This window comes from Poecilia reticulata, linkage group LG4, assembly GCF_000633615.1.
Source record: "Poecilia reticulata strain Guanapo linkage group LG4, Guppy_female_1.0+MT, whole genome shotgun sequence".
Lineage (NCBI taxonomy): Eukaryota > Metazoa > Chordata > Actinopteri > Cyprinodontiformes > Poeciliidae > Poecilia > Poecilia reticulata.
The window spans coordinates 6,344,905-6,365,070 of NC_024334.1; the positions used below are offsets into that span (position 1 = coordinate 6,344,905).

At 39.3% G+C, this 20,166-nt stretch overlaps 1 protein-coding gene across 1 annotated transcript in view; it reads left to right on the forward strand.

The window, feature by feature from the left end:
* Positions 1 to 12,798: 12,798 nt before the first annotated feature.
* Positions 12,799 to 20,166, forward strand: part of tsc22d2 (TSC22 domain family 2) — a 39,350-nt gene continuing 31,982 nt past the window's right edge. Inside the window, exon 1 of the mRNA XM_008406829.2 lies at positions 12,799 to 15,064. Coding sequence (XP_008405051.1) covers positions 13,593 to 15,064 — 1,472 coding nt within the window. The 5' untranslated portion in view covers positions 12,799 to 13,592. The remainder of the gene's footprint in view (positions 15,065 to 20,166) is intronic.

Genomic DNA, 20,166 nt, shown 5'->3' on the forward strand with positions numbered 1-20,166 from the left:
TTTATATGACTCCGCAGGTTTAAAGTTGACTGGCTGCTCCTGATTCCCTCTTCTTTGTTCATAATTGGATTCATCTTGCTGCGCCAAGTTTGACGTGTAATTATAAATTACTTGTTTTTATTTTTTGTTTTTGGTTCGTTTTCAGCATGATTAATTGAAATGAGGTGTTCTTAATACTTTCAGGTTTGTAAGATCCAGTGCACAGCCCTGAGGAGTGCCTCTATCAATATTTTTAGAAAGAATGGGGTYGCACTTAGGAGTTCAGCGAATTCCAGTGAGGTAGTGTGATAGGATGCCATCTGGGAAATTTCCTCATTGCTAAATATTCCACAGTCAGCTGCTAGTGGTATCAGTGGAAGGGTCTTGGTATGACAGCAACTCTGCCATGAAGTGGTGGGCCATGAAAAGTCCTGGAGGGGAGTCAGAATAAAGTGAATAGTTGAAGACCTTTTCTAGATTAGATTGAACACTGTGCAGACAGCTTCATGGACKGGTTTCCATGGCCGACCGACTTCACCAAGTACAACGCAAAGCGTCAGATGAGGTGTAAAAGACACTGCTAGTACAWACAGCAGTGGAGATGAAATCTCTAGAATCACAACTCATGTCTCTGTGTAGCCATGGTCTGGGTGTGTTGGTTTACAGGAGAACGCCACTCGTCTGACGAAAATAAGGGGGATTATGGCCTGGCTCTCTTTCAGGGGTCAGGATGGCTCTTTCTGAGAATGTCAAACTTCTGACTTTGAGAGACAGTTTGGAGATGGCCTCTCGTTGTTCTGACATGACTGTGGTAAATCTTTTTCATTTTTATAATCCCATAAGCTAAACTTGGTTTAGAAACTGTGAAATAGGTTTATCAAATCCATAACATTATGCTTTAAAKTTTGATTTTGTTTCCTATGTTYTGTGTACTTTCCATACATGCATTGTATATACCTGCTTCTCCTCTCAGTGTTGCACTGGGGGTCTGGTGTCCTTCGCCAGCAGTCATGAGTCAGTCCATCACAGGGCAACTTAGAGACACACAGGACAGACRACCATACCTCAGGTCAAGTTTTAGTATTCAATTGACCTGTAGTTAAGTCTTTTTATTCTAGTTTTTGTTTATTTTTAGCGTTGTTGCTTTTACCTTTTGTGAAGCAYTTCAGTCAACATTGCTGTTTTTAAATGTGCTATATAAATAAATTTGACATTTACAGCAGTCATGTTTTTTTTTTTAACGGTTGGAGGAAGCTAGAGTACCTTGAGAGAACCCATACCCAAAGGCATTAAAGCAAAAGGTCAAAGTAAATCACCAATATCCACCTACTCCAACTCAGCTCTCCAGTAGTCAATGGACTGTAAGAAGCAGTAAACTCTGGAGCAGCCGCCTGTGCGTCACTGCAGGGACACATATGTCATCTACTGTGGTGATGAGCCAGAGAGAAAACAGGTGATCATTGGTTACMTATTTCTGATTCTAATCTCCAGAMGGTCTTTGGGGGTGAGGATGGGCTGGCAGGTGAGTGAAAGGATGAACTCTCCTGGGTAACAATGAGTTCTCCTAAACCAAAGAGATCTCTTTCCTCCATTATCACCAAAACACAGGAAAAGAACAATGTTCAGCCCATTTAGCAGATTTCACATGGTAGAATGTATATATTTTATTTCTTTTATTTAGCCAGGTAAACCCCGTTGAGATCTAGATCTCATTTTCAAGAGGGACGTCAAATGAAAAAAAAAAAAAATCATTGTCAAGTTATTAGTCATCCATTTCAAGTGATGCTTTTCAGTGACTTGGTGTCTTCTGTAACTGTAATGTGCAGACTTGGGCACATATATGAAATAAAGAGTTTAGGGAATAAAATAATATTTTTTATTATGAAASTGATTGTYATCTGACAATGTCATCAAAAACATGCCAATCATTAAACAAGTTGTGTTAATGTTTTTGTGACATTMTGTATTTTCCAGGCACACATTGCCATTTTATAGCACAACCAATTAAGCATGTTACCTTCAGGTGTTATAAAAATACTATATCAAACATGACTTAAAAGAAATTTGACTTTGCACTTTGACACCYTGCTATTGGGCCTCTGTTTCTTTAAGAAGCTCTTGCTCTGTCCGACACTCTGCCTTCAGCATATTATCACAACAGCTGTTTGCTAATTGCTGCTGCCGCTAGTCTGAGGGAGCTGAGTGGAAAAGACACGGGGCAGGGTTGCTCTGTGAGGTGGAAGCTCAGCTGAAGACTCCAAGGAGGAACTTTGTGGAAATAGGCACCTCCGACTGGCTGAYACAGGAGATTCAAGGGTTTCTCAAAAGTGCATGAAAGAATCAAAACAACACTCCAGGAATGTTTTTTAATGTGGGGAATAACATTATTACATTATATAAAGCTCAAAAAAGTAAATTTTACATAACACCTCACCCCCTTTAGAATATGATTTTGACCTATATGTCCCCAAGAATGTTTTTCTTTCTAAAAAAAAAAGTCTCTCTTCTCAATGTGGGTCATAATTTGCTTGTCAAAAGAAGCAGGGAAAAGCAAGCAAATCTGCTGGAAGATCTGGATTAACACCCGACCACACACATGCAGATAGGAGGGACAATAATCAGTTTTCCACATAATTTTCTCTTATCCTTTTCATCACACATTCTTGTTCATACCCATCCTTTTGGATAACATGACATATCATGGTAGATTCAAACTCTAAAACACCCAAACTCCAATCATTATGGAGAAAGTTTTGTTCTGCTTCAGATATCTTCATATTCTCATGCAAAACATGCCGCTGCAGTCAGAGTTTGGCATGTAAGCATGCAGCGTTGCTTCCAAGCTCACCATATGGATTTATGAATTACCTCACATCATTCTCCCTCACCTTTTATGGATAATCCCTCAGGGCAACTGGTTGAACAAGCAAGAGTTTTGTTGTTTGATTTGGTCTGTGCTGTAATTCTACTCTGTGAAGCAATGATTCTGTCTCACTCAGGATTATAAGCTAAAAAATATGTTCGTCAGCAACTCGTCCATCCAGCATTCAGGCTAATAGGTGTAAGTCTTTGTGTCGTAACAGTTTTAAGGCTCCAGCCTCCCGCACTTTGAACTTGTTCTTTTGGAAACGATTATCAGTGATTTAAAAAATATTAAGAGCCTCTTTTTAATTCTCTGGTTTAAACATGCGGGCCTTAAATCTGTTATACAGATTTAACCGAAGCTGTTGAAAGGTGAATAAGGGTGAAGCAACACAAGGTTGCTAAAAACATTGCAAAAAAAAACAATGCAACTAACAAGGAAGAATAATAAAAAACTCTAACTACAAGTCAGAGCAAAGCCCAAATGTAGTAGCCCACACAGCCTCGGCCTGTGGAGGTGAAGATCTTTTCATGGAGACTTAGGGACCCAGAAAGGCCACTCTGTGCTGTAGTTCCTTAAGTAAACTGATCCACAGATGGCCCCACTGTATGTAGCGGTGGTCATCAGGTGCTTTTCTACAGTCATCATTTGCTTCACATTGAGTGTTTGCCACTGAAACGTTCACTGCCTACTGATACAAATGTGTCTGTTAACTTAAGAGAACTAAAACTACAAATTACGGGTCAGTTACAGAAAGTCATTACAGAAAAACTTCCCAAAATTGATGAAAAAGCTATTTAGAAACTGGTCTGTGAGGCTGCCAACAGCCAACGTCAATGAAGGAGCGGAACAAATTTCTGTTTGTGTCTGGACCAAGAAGAATGGCTGAGATCATCCTGGCTAAAGCCTTGAGGGGGAGAGTGCTGTCTGAAGAAACCAACGTTCAACTTTGGGGAACACTTTCAAAACATAAGTTTGATACAAAACACCCCTGGATGCTATAATGAACAATTCAAAGCACCTGCAAGTTTTGATCCAAATCCTTCATGTGATTGAAGATGGAGAAGGATTTTACTTTCCTGTCACAATTAATTCAAACATGCATCCAGTTCTGCAAAAAGTGAGGAAAATTAAAGTTTTGGTCCAGTCAAGCAAATGTTCTGAACTAAATTCAACTAAATCTGTGGGATGAGCTGAAGAGAGATGTCGTTACAGTCTGACAGATTTGGGGACCTTTTACTTGATGAAGTAGTTATATATTACCAAGTTAAGATGTGGGATGCTAACAGACTCCTAGCGTGGAAGAATGAGTGCTATAATTAATCTCAGCAGTCTCAGTAGGAACATAAAAGATGGGAGGTAAAAGAAACAAAAATAACCCTGAGCGAGAGTTTAATGCTACTTTATTTTTATTGCAGCCAAACATCTATGCATTTCTGCTTTAATCTTGATCTGTACATATTTTTGAGAGACTTTATCGCGGCAACAGCAGAGACACCGTGGGATCACAGTCCTGCTGGCACCTCTGATGTAACTTTGATGAACAACAGTATCACTGTGCATCAGATTAGCTAAGGGGGTGAATTTGTATTGCTGGCAACATGCATTGCTCTGTATCATTTTAAAGCTTTTCCCCCTGAGGAGAGTGTCGTAATGTGTTTTGGAAACTGAATGCAGTTGTTATGGGATTCAAAACTTCTGATTCAAAGCTTAAGCAGGGAAATCTTTTCAGATTCTCATCCTGCTTCCTTATAATGTCAACAGTATTGTTGTTATAAGGAAGTTGGATAACTAAATACTGTCTGGAGCATCTTCCCAAACATGTCTTTGCTTGTAAAAAAAAAAGAGTAGGAGATGTTTTTGCAGAAATATGGAATTTCAATCTTTTTAAGTTTTTTGACAACATCTGCACATTTGCATGATTTCGTTAATAATGACAATTTAATAAAAGTTGGCATTTTTAATGGACTTTCAATGCAACTTTTAGATCAATTTTGCATTAAAAGTGTCATTATTTACCGAATGACACTTCATGACAACAGTCATAAACATTCATAAAGACTCCTTCATGTTCATGACAGGTGTTAAGTCATGTTTATGACAATGTCATGACAGCCTTATGCACACCCCTTCAAATAAAGTGTTACCAAATATTCTAACAAAATATATTCTAAAGAAAATGCAGCTTGGAAAGATGAAATACCTTGGAAATGCTACTACTGTTGGTTGGTGTTTACAAAACATCAACAAGGACAATGATTGGTGCCCATTAGCACCAATCATTGTCCTTGGTACTGATTGATTTACTATATAATTAAGGTATATCTGGTGTTTGAACTATTAAAATGGGCATTAATAAGGGTTTGTAGAAGGTGTCTGTAGTGTTCATGTATCTAAGCTATTTGCAGACAATTGTGGTCCCTAACTCCTGGAAATACAAGAGTCCACTGTAGAATCTATTTTGTGAAGGCATCAAAAGATTTGATAGGGACCATTGGAAAACTGACAGCTCATTAAAAACTAAGAAACTGACCAGACAAGTCAGGGATAAAGTTGCAGAGAAGCATAAAGCTGTGTTAAAGTATAAAACTACATCCAAATATCAGAACTTCTCACAGGTCACTGTTCAACCCATAATTGGAAAGATTTTTGCACAACTGCACCTCAAGCATGACATTCACTGCTGGGCTGAAAAAACAAGCAAGCACCTCTGCTTATCAATCTGTGTCAAGGTATTGTCTCATATGACGCATCTGGCTGCTGCTTCAGCCTCCAAAAAAGAATTCACACCTAGTTGCAAATATTTACACACCATTTTAAAAAATATATATATGTTCAGCCTAACACTTTTCTGAGGGCCTCTGCTGGTTTGAGGGCCCTAAAGTTAGTTTATTTCTGCTTTGAGTGATCTCATGTCCTGAACCTGCATAATCTTGAACCGATTTTTTCTGAATCGATCAATGAGCAAGAAGTGGCACATTCAATGAATAAGATTTAACAGAAATTAAATAAAATCTTATATTATATGGGCAAAGAGTGGAAACACAGCTATGTGAGGATCATTTTGTGCCTGTTGTGTCTGTTCATCAGCTTTTGTACAGTATGCTCATGGGTTACTTGTTCAGTGTAATATAAATTTATAGAACATGCTTGATTAAAATTTATGAGAAGCGTGAAACTGGTGATCAAGCATGCTCAACACATCAGCCGTACTTCATGATAAAAAAATGCAATCAAATTAAGTCCTACTCTACTCGAGAACATTTTTGTGTGAACAGGACAGAACCGCATCCTTAAAAAAAACACTTATAGTGGCATTTCCATGCTTTTATTAGAAGTCAAACATGGGGAAATAAATGGTGCGGGTCAAAGCTAACAAACCAAAGCGTGTTTCTGTGGAAATGAGGCCCACTAAACCAGAAAAGATGCATAAGGTTCACAAGCATATTTCACGATTTCACTTTCATTCTTGTCAGGTTGAACTGAACCAATCCCTTGTACCTTTTTTTGCTCTTGGTAAGCCCTTTTTTTAGCGAGTGATGAGAGATGCTAGGTCAGATTGTTTGTTGATCATGCCCTCTCGAACCCCACAAGTCTTTGCTGAAGGCCAGAGGTCTCTCAGGTTCAGCAGCTAAAAATGACCACTGGCCAACCCCCTCCTACCAGACCCCAAAAATACAACCTGCACAATGTCCGTGTTGTTATGGAGGTGGTTTACTGAAAGTGGAGCAGGCATGTTGGACTGGGACAGGCCACAGTACAGTCTGGCAGTCTTTGCCCTCAGACCAGAGCAAATAAACTCAACCAGCTACACAAACAGATTGGATGGGTCTGGGAAAGCCCACGTGCAACAGGCTCCTAAAGAGGGAGCATCTAAGTATAGAGGGTTTGTCAGGGCTGATATTGCAACAATGTTTTCACAGGAGCTGTTTCCAGATGTATGGAGATAGGAAAACTGATCTGTTTAGCCAATAGAAAAACATGTCTGATCTTGAATGAATTTAAATGAAACTACTGTATGAAATATATGCGTCTATGAACAAGTAACTCTACATATGACATGAGTGTATTGATGCTCCGCATCCATAACACTGACAACCTTCAAGAGACACATCCCGTCTGGTTTCTATACTGTTTACATGAACCAAATCAGAGTCTAATGACATCTTATCAGCCTCTCCACGCCATACATCTGAATCTCCTGCTGCTGTATGTCAGCTCATCTTCTGTTTCCCATCTACTCTCTTGTATCTGAGGAGGGCATGAGATTGTTTTTGTCACACAGACCTTATGAGGCACTACCGGATGTTATGTAACCATGTAATTCAATGATTAGTGAGTTGTGGCACTGGAATAATACAGTAGAGTTATTTTCCATGTCACTGTGAATGTGCTTTGAAGGAATGGAGTCGGGCATGCTGCCTGATCCTATGAAATGACGCAGTGGCTGGGAATAAAGCACCCACAAAAATAAAACCAAGGAAAATGTGATGTGAGGTTGTTAGAAACCTTTGCATAACTTTGAATTTACTGTTATTTTTCTCTGTTTTTTTTTTCTTTCTGGATAAATGCTCTTTTGCAAATTCCAAAAAGAAAAAAATAGACATGTTCTTTGGTTGTTTTGTTGAAAACACTGAATCCAGGTTTGAGCAGTGCACCAGTGCCAGTGTAACTGAACTGTCCCTTAGCATAATGTTACCACCACCATGCTGGACATTTGGAACAGTGTTCTTAGATTTGATTGAAAGCCTCACTTTGACTTCTTCAAACATTCCTCTAGCCTTTGTGCATTTTAATGGACAATGTCAGTTTTGGTGCAGCCAATTTTTTCTTGGCACACACCTTTTCTTGTTGAGGTTGAATTTGCTTCCCTACGGATGGCGGCAGTTGTGGTGATGGTTGAAACTTGGACACAGTCAGATGTTTCAACTGGAAAATAGTCCAAAACATAAGCAAAATCTGGGTTAGGATAAATCTACCTAACACTGAGTTTCTGAAATGGCCTCATCAAACCCACAACTTTAATTGTGTTCACAATTTGGCATTGACCTAAGGATCAATACCAGAAAACCAATCAGTTTAAATGAAATAAACAAATTCTGCTAAAACAAGTGATCAAATATCCATCCATATTTATGCTAGAAACTTGTAAAAACTAGCAGTAAAAGTTATATTAAGGTCCAATGCATCTCACACACAGTTCCACCAGACTAGCGGCAGAAGCAATTAGCAAACATCTGGTGGAAGTGTGAGTCTACTGAGCTCCTAAGAACAGTTGTAAATGCCATCAATGACAATGTTCTCAAGGAGGATTGTCAGAAAATGTAGGAGCTTCTTAAAGAGACAGAGGTCAATTTCAAAGTGTCACAGGTGGATATGACACAAAGTGAAATTTCTTTTAATCTGTTTGTGATATATTTAGCATTTTCAACTCAAGGTAACATAGTTACTTGATTGCAGAATAAAATGGGGCTATGTGCCTGGAAAATGCATAATACCCCTCTTTAAGAAAATAGAAGTTGGAGTGTGTGTATACATTTGAGCCTGTACGACATTTACTATATTTACCATATGTGAAATTTTAATTGAATTCAAACATGCGTATCCCCTTATGATAAAAACAATAATTGAAACTATTTTTTGTTGAAGATTTCCTCCACTGCCCTCTCACCCTCCCTCCCCCACCCAAAAAAAACAACAACTGATAAATGCATAACTAGTCCGAAGTTACAAACTTGTTCATGTGTATCTAAACGTTTTAGCCAACAGTGTATATGGCTCTTGTGTTGAGTTTACACCCTGGAAAAGCTGAGAGCTTTGGACTACAAACCTTTGTTCAATATAATAAAAAACATAACTATAATGAGTGTTTGGTATGTGTGCATGCTTCATAATGATTTCTCTAATGGTTTTATGGTGTTCGCAAAGGACCCAAAGACAGTGTTCTTACCCACAAGACTTCGAAAACACTTTAAACAGCATGTGCAATAAATAAAACTAACCTATAAAGTGTTTAGGTCAGGCTGTAAAAAACTGAAATCCAGAAATGAACTTGCAGAAATAAAACTCAAAAAGACAGGGGAATAATTTGATCATTTCATTTTACTGGTCTTTTAAAAGTAAAGGGTTTTTTGACTTATGAAATAAAATGAAATGACCTCAGACTCATAAAATGCTTTACAGAACCCTGAAAGGTGCTTTACAATGAAATCAGTCACAATATGAGAAAACAAAACATTTTTACTCACAAAGTAATAAAAATACTTGTAAGATTAGACTTTTTTAATACATTTTATAAGTCCTTTGCTATATCAAAACATTTAATAGACAAATGCACCATTTGAAGACCCTCTGTGAAAACAGTAAAGAAGTAAATGCAGAATTTAAAACGTATCTTTCAGGACCAGGCATCGGTCAGTTTCCAGCGTCCAAGTATATACAAGCAACAGATTTAAAGCTGTCCCTCAGGCTGAAAGCCCTGTAATAAGATGCCAGTGAGTATGGAGGATATAGTAGGGCATTGCCGCTCCCTCTCCCTACCTGTTGCTGCATGCTATCTGTCATCTGGCTGAGATAAGACTCTCTCATTCAGGACAAGGAAGTCTGAAAATATACATGATCACAAAAATATGGGCCGTTATAATGCCCATATTTACCACTTGCCACTCTTATAAGGCAATTGTTTGAAAACCACAGAAGGGAAGCTATAAACTTAGGCTGACATTTTAACCAGCTAAAATCAGCTTTTGCAAAAAGGGATACTATTCTGTGCAATAAGCGCTTCACAATTGCAAGTAAATTTAGAAGTTATTTATTCAACACTTTTGCTTTAGTCCCTGTACTGAAATCGTAACAAAAAGATATTAAGCTCGACATATGATAACTATATGAAAACATTTTTGATATAATTTTAACAGCAGTAAGAAATGTTGCAACCTTTCTTTAAATTAAAACTACTGGATAATTTGATGTGCTTCAGATTTTTTTAATATACCGTATTTTCTGCACTATAAGGCGCACCTAAAAACCTTAAATTTCCTCAAAAGCCGACAGTGCGCCTTATAATCCGGTCCGCCTTATATATGGACCAATATTGAGCCACAACAGGTCTAACAACTACCGTAAGCAGCCGCCGACTTCATTTTCGTCCGTAGAAGAAGAAGCGTGCGGTGCATGCTGGGATAGTTGTCAGAACGCTGGTTTTTAATCTATTAACAAAGTTTGATTGACCTATCTACCTCAGGTCGTCTGCAGGTCATTTAACACCACATTCTCCACGAACATGCTGTACGCGAACGGAGAAGGGTGACCATCGTCCGGCCACGCCCCGGCCCAGTCGCGGAAGGCTTTCCTCGCCGACCGAAGTTGGACTGTTTTGTTGACATTCCCTTGAGTGCAGCTCCATCAAGTGGATGCATAACGTACCTCCAGCCTCTACTGTAGCATCTATTCTATGCACCTTATGATGCGGTGCGCCTTATATATGAAAAAAGTTTTAAAATAGGCCATTCATTGAAGGTGCGCCTTATAATCCAGTGTGCCTTATAGTGCGGAAAATACAATATATATATATACTGTCAAAATTTAAAACTCCATTTTACTGAAGTACATGACATGATAATTCCTGAACTTCCAGTTGAAGACAATATTTTCCAACCTTTGGCTCCTTTATAAAAACTTTTTAAGACACTGATGCAACATGACATGGTCAAAATGAAATACATGCAAAATTTTAAATGTATCATTGAGTCAGTCAAAAGAGGTCATCTTTATGGGCCTTTTTTCTGTGTTTGTATCATGCACTTATCTTGTGACAAGCTGTTCAGCAGCTGAATGTAATATGGAGTGATTGCCTCTGCAGATGAATTAACCTCTCGTCATCAGGTGACAGCAAAGGAGTCACTGCAGAGAATAATGTAGTTAACGGAGTATGGGAAAAATCAGGTAAAAAAACAGATAGAAGCATGATAAATTTTCAGATTCATTCAAACGGGCTTGTGAAGAGTTATCAGTCACTGGTTGAACAGATAGTCACATGGAAGATGAGTCATTGTGTTAATATGAGGTGTTGAAATCCTATGACGGCAGATATGTGATGTTGGCAACAAAAGATCCAGATATAAAATGTGTCACAACCCGCTCCACCCTCTTCCTTGTTTCTATCAAAACATCAGTTGTTTCTGTCTTTAGAGTGGTAATCTCTTAAACTCTTCGACTTCATCGACTCAAACCATGTGCTTAAAATGGGTGTGCCCTGCCATTGGAAAGAATAACTGCAATGAAATTACAAGTTATATTGTATCCTTCCAATGCAGCCAGAGGAAATTGCAGTAATTACACATTTAACCTTTAAAGTAATCAAACTGGCTGAAATGAGCAGGAAAATGAACACATACATTTACTTCTCAGGAACATAAATCATTTACAGCTATCGTGACAAATCATTTCCAAGAGTTGCAAGTTGCAAAAAAAAAACTAGTTTGAAACTTCTTCATGGGTTTGGTTTTGTGACACACCTTTAACCAAAAGCATAAGCCACAAACATAAAGTTTCTTTGTTTCCAGGGAATGACTGGATGCATATGTTATCAACTTTATTAGGATGTTTGTTTTAACTTGGTGACTACAACCAAGTAGAATCCGCCAGTTGCCATGTCAGCCAATATTCCCTGATTTCTCAAACTCATATGATTAATCATAATAAGTCTCTTGATGACTCACTCAACTGGACTCAGCTGAAGCGTTGACCTACATGCTTCAGCTGAGTCCAGTTGAGTGAATGCTTCTCACTTTTATCCCAGTTAAAAACGTACAACACAGGCTAGTTAAAAAAAGCTTTGTAGATAAATATAGAAAACATGCTGTTAAAAATACAAGGAACAAATGTGTAGTCATATTTAGTAAATTTGCAAAAAGTGCATTTATTTCACATCTGATATCCACAATATTAACATATATTGAATAATTAGAAACTTTCTCTTTTTAATTTAAATGAATGATTATGACATTCCACTGACTTCCCTTAAATCCAGTCTCAAAATCCACCTGTTTAGAATAGCTTTTGAAACAAAACAAATAACATATTAATAAACATTCTTATAGTAATAATGCCACCAGACAAAATGTTATGCTTCAATTGTTGATTGTGTTTCATGATTTTATTTGTGTGCTTTTATGATGTAAAGCACTCTGAACTTTCTTTATTCTGATATGTGCTATACAAATAAACTTGATAATTTTTATAGAATAAATTTTAAGATGAATCTAAAAGTACCATTTGAAAGAAACAATCTATCAGGACATATTAAGTAGAAGTTTCATTAAACCCAAATTTTTCTATTTAAAATATTTTTAATGGTCTCATGTCAGGTTTTAATTGTAAATTGTATTTTTTCATTAGCTGTAAGTAAAAAAAATCCTCATAATTAACAGAAATAAAGGCTGAAATCTATGTGTAATTAATCTGTGTAATATGTTTCACTTTGTGATAAGTTCCTAAAAATAATTGGGCTTTTCAGTAATATTTAAATTATTAAATACGTCTGATTCCACCCCCCAGTCCCTTCTCTCCATTGGATGGATGGAAATTAACGAGATCAAGCTCAAGGAAATGGAAATGTATGAGGAAAGTAACTCAGTTATATGATGGCAGACATTTTGAGTTTATCATGTGCTTTCTAGTTAACTTTTTTTTTTCTAACATGATCACAACAGGGAAGAAACGCTTTTACTGTGTAAATAGAGAAGAGTTGCAAAAGCAGAAGCTTTGATGAAAAGAAATTAACAGAAGCAATGCTGTTATTTGGAATTTTATCTGAAAAAATATTATCAATAAATGTATAATTTCCTCTTTCACTAATAAATATTTTATTTGAAAATAATAAAAAAGTTCAATTAGTATCAGAGTTTTTTGTACCAACAGCTCCTTTCCGACTACCGGGTGTGACGCTTACCGGAAGTGACGACACTGAATGTTTAACTTTTTAGCCATTTAAAATTAATTTCGCAATTTCTTGGAGCCCCAACTCCATGGAGGGCGTCTACAGTTGGAGTTTCTGACTGAATGAAGTTGCTGGAGGTAACAGAGGATGCGCTTGACCTCCCACCACGTGATGCTCTCGGTGCTTGGCATGTTGCGGAGCGGTTGAGCGGCAGTCAGGAGCAGTTAGCTGCCCGTTAGCTCGGTGCCGCTGCGGGGGGAAGAAGCTGTTTCTGTCAGCTACCTGCCAGAGAAGAGCTGTTCATACGAAGAGAGGCAGACTTTCCGGAGAAACTTTGAGAAACGCTCCCTTTTGTCTGCTGCTGGAATTGTGTACTAATTTTTGAAACTGCGACTGAGTTTGTTTACATCACGATGGCGCATATGCTCCAACAGAGGCAGGGGAAACTAGCCAACAGCAGCTATCTTGGCTAAGTGGTGAGAAATACTTGAACCGCTGAGAGGCTGGGCCCGCCTCAGACTAGAGTGCCGGTGGTTGCTGCTCAGACAGAAGTTTGACAAGGGCCTGTTTACTACTCCGCTGCCCGGATACAAGGAAGGCCGACATACACTGGGACCACACACCCCGAGCCTTCTCTTCGAGGTCCGGCCTTGGGGGTTTGTACACTTTTTCTGGACAGCAGTTTGAAGATGAACTCTGAGGAAATGTGCTGTGACGGTACGTGCCTTTATCCCATGCTTCAGCTGTGAACTGCTTCGCAACACGTTAGTGCAGCACTCCGTTTCCTCTGGGCAACCCAAATCGCTAACGATGTCGAAAATAACAGGAAAGAAGAAAAGTTGCTTCGAGATTACGAGTGTAACTCCGGCTCAGAAAAGTGAACCGGAGGCGGGCGGGATCGTTGTTGGGGACGGCAGCGAGCGGCTGGACGATCCGCAGGAACCCAGGACTGATCCCAGGTCGCCGGGGGGGTGTGACCGGATCTCACCAGACGACACTTTGAACAACGTTGGGGAGAATCAGGAGGGCCAGCTGCCTTTTATAAACCCTTTTAGCGGGGGGATCTCTATGAAATCTACATCCAGTGGTCGTAACACCCCACATAATGTAGGGGGGAGTGTGCCTTTTGTCCCCAGCTCCCACATAGTAACCAGTGCTACAGCTGTTATTACCAGCATGAGCCACACAGCGCCTAGCAACAGTTGTAGTTCTCGATTTAGAGTCATTAAACTCGACCATAGTAATGGAGAGCCCTTCAGACGGGGCAGGTGGACTTGTACTGAGTTTTATGTGAAAGAATCGGATTCAGGAGTTCATCGGACTGTGGACAGCCTGAAGTCCTCTCCATCCATCGATCACAGTGTGGACAGAGACAGTGGGATAGGAGCTATTTGTAATTCTATTGTCGGTAGCAGTGCTTTTCCCGCACAGGCTCTGGAGAACTCCATAGATAGTGGCTACTCTGTCTCCACTGGACACCACACCCACTCTCAGGCCCCAGAGTCCTTGCAGCAGGGCTACAGTTTGTCCCCTCAGATTGGGAGTGGAGCAAGTGCCTTCCAGCCCACGGGGTATGCAGCAGCAGCATCACAGCAATCCAAACAGGCTCAGGTAACCATGTCACCCGTTACCCCCCAGACTTTCATACCTGACAGCCTCAATGGTGTGCACCATGGTGCCATCATACCTCCTGCTTCTCTTCCCCAGCAGTTTGTCTATTCTCCCCTTCCCAGCCAGCAACACTTTGGGTCAAGCACCCAGAATCTTCCTATTACGTCCTCCTCCGTAGGCTCCACCAGTCAGGTATCATCACCTCAGTTCACCCTTGCTGGTCCAGGAGCACAAGGGCCCAGTGGAGATGTGAGTTTCATGCATCAGGCGGCCAATGCATCAGTCGTGGCCCCTGTAATTTCAGGAAGCATACAACAGCAGCCTTCAGGAGGTGCGGGCAGCACCCCTGCACCCTCCGCGACCGCCGTCTCTATCCACAGCGGTGGCCAGAACGTGCCTGCCACAGTGCCAAGTACGACCAGCGTACCTCCAGGTGTGTCCAGTCAGGCGCCTGGTATAGCAGGACTCATCCAGCTGCAGGGAGCGTACGGAGTTGTTAACCCGGCGGAGGACGGTTGGAAGATGACCGAAGCCCTACCTCAGCAGAGCGTTGGTGTGGGGGCAGTGAAAGACCATGTGCAGTCTCCTATTGGCGAGGGCCTCAGCTTGACCAGTCCGGGTGTCAACAGCTTTTTCGGCATCCAGATTACAATGAATGAGGATGGAGACGGGTAAGACGTTATAAATCCAGTTGATGGTTTATTTTCCATGTCAGTAATCTGTGTTTTTCCCTGTGGGCAATCAGTAATACAGTACGCCTTTATTTCCATGTCAGGGGAAAATTATACCACTTGAACTTATTATTTATAGAATAAAGTATTAAATGAATGGAAGTTTTCCCTTATACTAAAGGTCTCAATTTTACTCTATAACACTGAATACTGTGGAAAATGCCTCTTACTTGAACTTAGTTTACATTAGGCGTTTTAGTACTACTATATTTTGCCAATAATGGGGAATTTAAACACTAGGTAGGCATAACTCGGTAACTCGGTACCTTGAATAAAAATAAAAATTTTAAAGCAAAATGTGTAACACTATTTTAGTAGTTTATTTAACACTACTAGAGTAACAATTTTTACTTCTGCTGCTTAAACAGCCTCACACGATTACAGTAATAAAAATGCTATCTATATTATTGTTTTGAGACATTGACATAAGTAAAAAAATTAAATATGACTGTACTAAATTTATTTGAGGTTTTTGCAGAATGTTATGAATGTTATACCTTTTGCTGTTTGGCTGTTCTCAGAGTTATTGCAGGTCTTATTTAGTCCACCTACTCAGCTATTGGCTGATTGTCAGACTTGCAGCTCATATTGCTGTAAAAAAAGAAAAAGAAACGTTAGCTCAGTGATTTAGTTACATAAAATGATTTTGTTTCCAGGCCTTAAATATGCGTCTGTTGTGACCTGTAATATTTCTTTCCAAACTCTTGTCTGTAAATGAAATCTGCCTTCTTTCAGCCAGCTAACTAGCAGTGTGAAGCAACAAGTGGGGGAGGGGTAGAGCAGATTTACTTTCTGCTACATCCAGCCAGAGAAAACCGAATACTTTCTCAGAAATCTCATAGAGATGAATGTAAACCGTAAAAAGGGTGTGACAGTAGATTTCAGCAGCTTGTATGCCTGAACTGAATGTTAATTTCTCTCTTTATGCTGCTCTACCAGTGTGTTTGGGGCCTCTGGGTATTAAAAAGCCCCTGTATATGCTACAAGACAAGCTGTGCTTTGCTACTGGGATTGAAGTAAGTGCCAATCATAAAGAGGTTGACTTCTATTCTCTGCTCTGTTTGGGGAAAGACAGCCTGTGTGTTTGCTCTGGGCACCTTTCCCAAACTCCTAACTTTAAACCCTATAAATACAGACTCTCCTATAGGACTCCTGTAATGTACACACTCTATTTAGGACTGTTTGGAGCTCGAGCTGAGATGTTGCAACACTCTGGCTGCGAGCTGTGTTGCTGCCGAGGTGATGCTTGAGCCAAGAATAACCTAAAATGAGGGCTGGCGTCCACACACGTGCACGGTCTGTCTTGTGGAGGCCTCGGTGTTTATCTGTGCGCTTTGTTCTGGACTTGTTATGAATGATCCAGTCAGTGTGTGGGATTTAATTTGTGTTTACGGATGCCGAGTTGTTATTTTTATGGTCTTTAGAACACCAAGTTAATTATTATTTACAAAGGTCTTCGTCCAAGCAGCATCAGTTTGGCTTTATCTTGATTATGTGGAAAACATCGCTGAGTTTAATTTAAACGGCAACAGCTGTTATCAATTTAGTTGTCATTCATCTATTTTAATGCATGAAAGGCAGAGATATCAGTGGGTGTATGTGGGAGCTGGGGAGATCCTGGCAGGACGGGGCATGTTGGAGAGAAGGACAGCATGGACATCTCTCCAACACACACCTGCTGCAACAATAGCTGGCATGTAATCCGCTCCGTAGCAGCAGTGACATGGCCAGACTGAACCAGCAGGATGCTGACTGCCTTCTGCTCCGGCTCTCTGATTCAGAGCCCAGTAAGAGCTGTCAGCTTTGAAACATAAGCTTAATGTAGTGTTGACTCGCGCTCCACCTTTGAGGAGTTTTGCTTCTTTCCTGCGAATTCCCTGTTTTTATATGAGATTGTAAATTGGCTTTACTTAAAACTATGCACTTAAGGGTTTATCTTGGCCTTAAAACGTCCAGACCAAGCTGTACAACTTGCCCAGGCCAAGCTAGCAAAACATAGCAGCCTCTATTCAACTGATCTGATCTGGTGCATCCTTCAGATCGCAGCAACATGAAACCCTGGGGTACGTTGATTGATTACGGGTTAAATTGTTTATCGAGGTTTTTGAACCAATTGTCTTTTTAAAAGCTTATAAGCAGATAATATCTAATCTACAAAAGAGAACTTTGTTGGCATCTTCATTTAGTATAAATCCAGAATAATTTGATCCAGAGGCTGAAGCTAATAGCTAGTTACAGAGGGGTCACATTTCTGTCATCTTAAAGCAACTCAAACTTTCAAAAGAATAAATAATAAATGTCATTTTATTTTGAACATAAACCCATGACTACTTGCACAAGAGATGGTGGGAGGCTGGACACCACCATGGTCTTCCTGTTCTTGACAACCTAATAATGGGGTATAAAGGTCAGAGTAACTGGCTAATACAGAAGTATAAGAATCAAACATATGACAGAGGTTTAAGTGACACTGTTCTTTTCCATTTGATGGGTATTCTGCCTGAAAATGCTTCACATGTTATGTTCAAAGTACAGATTTAACACAAGAAGCTCATTGATGCCTCCTAAATAAAATAAATCAAGTTCTGGTTGATGTGGTTCAAAAATGACTTTTACTTTAACTGCTTTGGTGTTTTTGGAGAGGGGAGTTTTAGAAAAAAAAAACCTATTGAACAGCAGTCCATTTAGCTCTAAACTCTACTTGGATTAGCTGCTAGTTTGCCACAGGTCTGGCTAAAACTTCAGAAAGGTGCAAATTGAAGTACTGTATGTAACATCTTCACGGCTTAAAGCTTTTATGAGACCCTCATTCAAGAAGTCTTGACACTTCCCTTTAAAGCAGTGTTTCAATAATTATGTGGGCTTATTGTAAAGCTAAAACCAAAGAATAGATTGAACTATTCTGAATCTTGGTTCTGGCATGGACCAGGTTCAGTAGACGGGCATTTGTTTCTGCTACAAATTAGGGGGATTTCTTCTGTTTCTTTTAGGCATGAACTTTAATGTCCATCATGAAACTTTTGGCTGTTCTAAATCTCAGAAACATTTATTCACTTAAATAACTGATGGAATGTAAACCCTTTTTCATGAAGATATTTTTGTTTTGGTGTCCATTGTTCTCCATTCTCACAACTCCTTCCTACCTGGAATAGATGAAACTTTTATAAGCATTTATCACCACTTATATGTGCAACTGTAAAAAGAAAAATGAGGAGGAGCTCTTTTTTAATAATCTTGTCTAAACCCAGACATATGAAAATATTTAATTATCTACCTTAATATGTCTTATCTTTTACTCACTCTGTTGCAGAAAGGGTTGTTTTAGCTCCTTATGAAGAAATCCAGATGCTTTCATATCTTAAGCCACAAAACTTCCCGGGAGGTTTGTGGACCCAAAGGCAAGTTGGCAGCCAGAACCACAATTTTAACTGTTTTCAGCTGTAATTAAAACGCCTTGTTCACGCATAACTTTCCTGTAAATGTTTTTGACGACCAAACATATTTCAAACAACACACCCATACATGACTTGACAGGGATTTTAAAAATTTTCTCCTCTTGGCAGCGGGACCATTGTTCTATGTACAAACTCGGTCTCCCTGAGGAATCTGCTCCGAGCTTCATTGTTCTGTTTTGAATTAGAGTTCATCACAAAGTGGAACAAGGCTCTGTGGGGGTGGAGCTGTGAGATAACAATGATTTCCCTTCAGCTTGAAATGGTTTGGGTTTGGGCTCGGTGCCCCTCATCTTTGCCAAGTGGAGTGATGAAGCTCCCCCAGGGACAAATTGGTTCCCATTAATCGTAGCACTCGGCCTTCACTGCAATTCCTTTTCCCTGGGTAGACCACCCCTCACTTTACTGTCTGAGCGTGGATTGGTAGTGATTACTTCATAGCTCATTACATTTACTCAAGTGAATCAACAGTGGTGGCTTAGTTACACAACAGAGTAAATGTTATGTGGAAGCAACTTTTTCTTGATTGATTGGTTTTCATTTGTTTGTGAAGTAGAGAGGTCCACCACTGACATAATAAGAAATAAAATAATAAATATATAAATAAAAGAATAAGTAAAAAAAATGTATAAATAAAAGAATAAATATATATTTTGATAAGAAATAAAAGCATAAATATATTTTTGGAGGACCAACACTGACATTATAAGAAATAAAAGAATACATATCTAAATAAAAGAATAAAGAAATAAATAAAAACACAAATATATATTTTGATAAGAGCATAATAAAAGCATAAATATATATTTAGTTTTTCATTTTCCTTACACATGAGTTTCCGTCAAGTAATGTATTCTCTTTTTCATTTCCCCTGAACATGCGTTTTTGTCAAGAAAAATAGATATTTTGCTTTATCTTTTTTTGCTTTTCCCTTTTCTGCTCGCTGCATTTCTGCTTGCTGTATTTCCGCTCAATGTATTTCTGCTTGGTTTTTTTCCACTTGCTGTATTTCTGCTGCATCAATATGTTAATGAGGAGAGCTGTCCAGCTCCTCTACCATGCGTGAGACGTTGTTGGGCTTTCAGCTCGCTCGGTGCATTCTTTACAGGCCACAGACTAAAACAAACTTTATCTCAGTGGTTTTAATGTGCTACCAACTCCATTGACGTTAGTGTTAGTTGGATATTCCAATGCCCACCGAGAAAGCAGCGTTTAGCTTTAGGTTGATCCGATTTATGAACGCTAAATTCGGCCAGCCGTTCTCTAGCTCCCTCCTCAGTGCTCGGAGGTTCACTTAGGGCTGTCAACAAATTTCCGAACTGAACACTCCTGTCAAACAAATGTTAATAAATGCCTTGCCTTATGACCAACTGATACAAAAAAGTGGTAATTCATGCTTTTACATAAAAAAAGACTACCCTCTTTTAAAATGTAAAGTCATATTCAATATTTTAAATAATTTTAATGTTAAATAATTAATGTTTTCTTCAATAGCTTCCATATTGTGTGCCACATTGACTAGAAATCAGTGTGTAACCAATCGCGATCGACCGGTGGATCGTGGTAGGTTTTGAGTCGATCTCGGCAGTA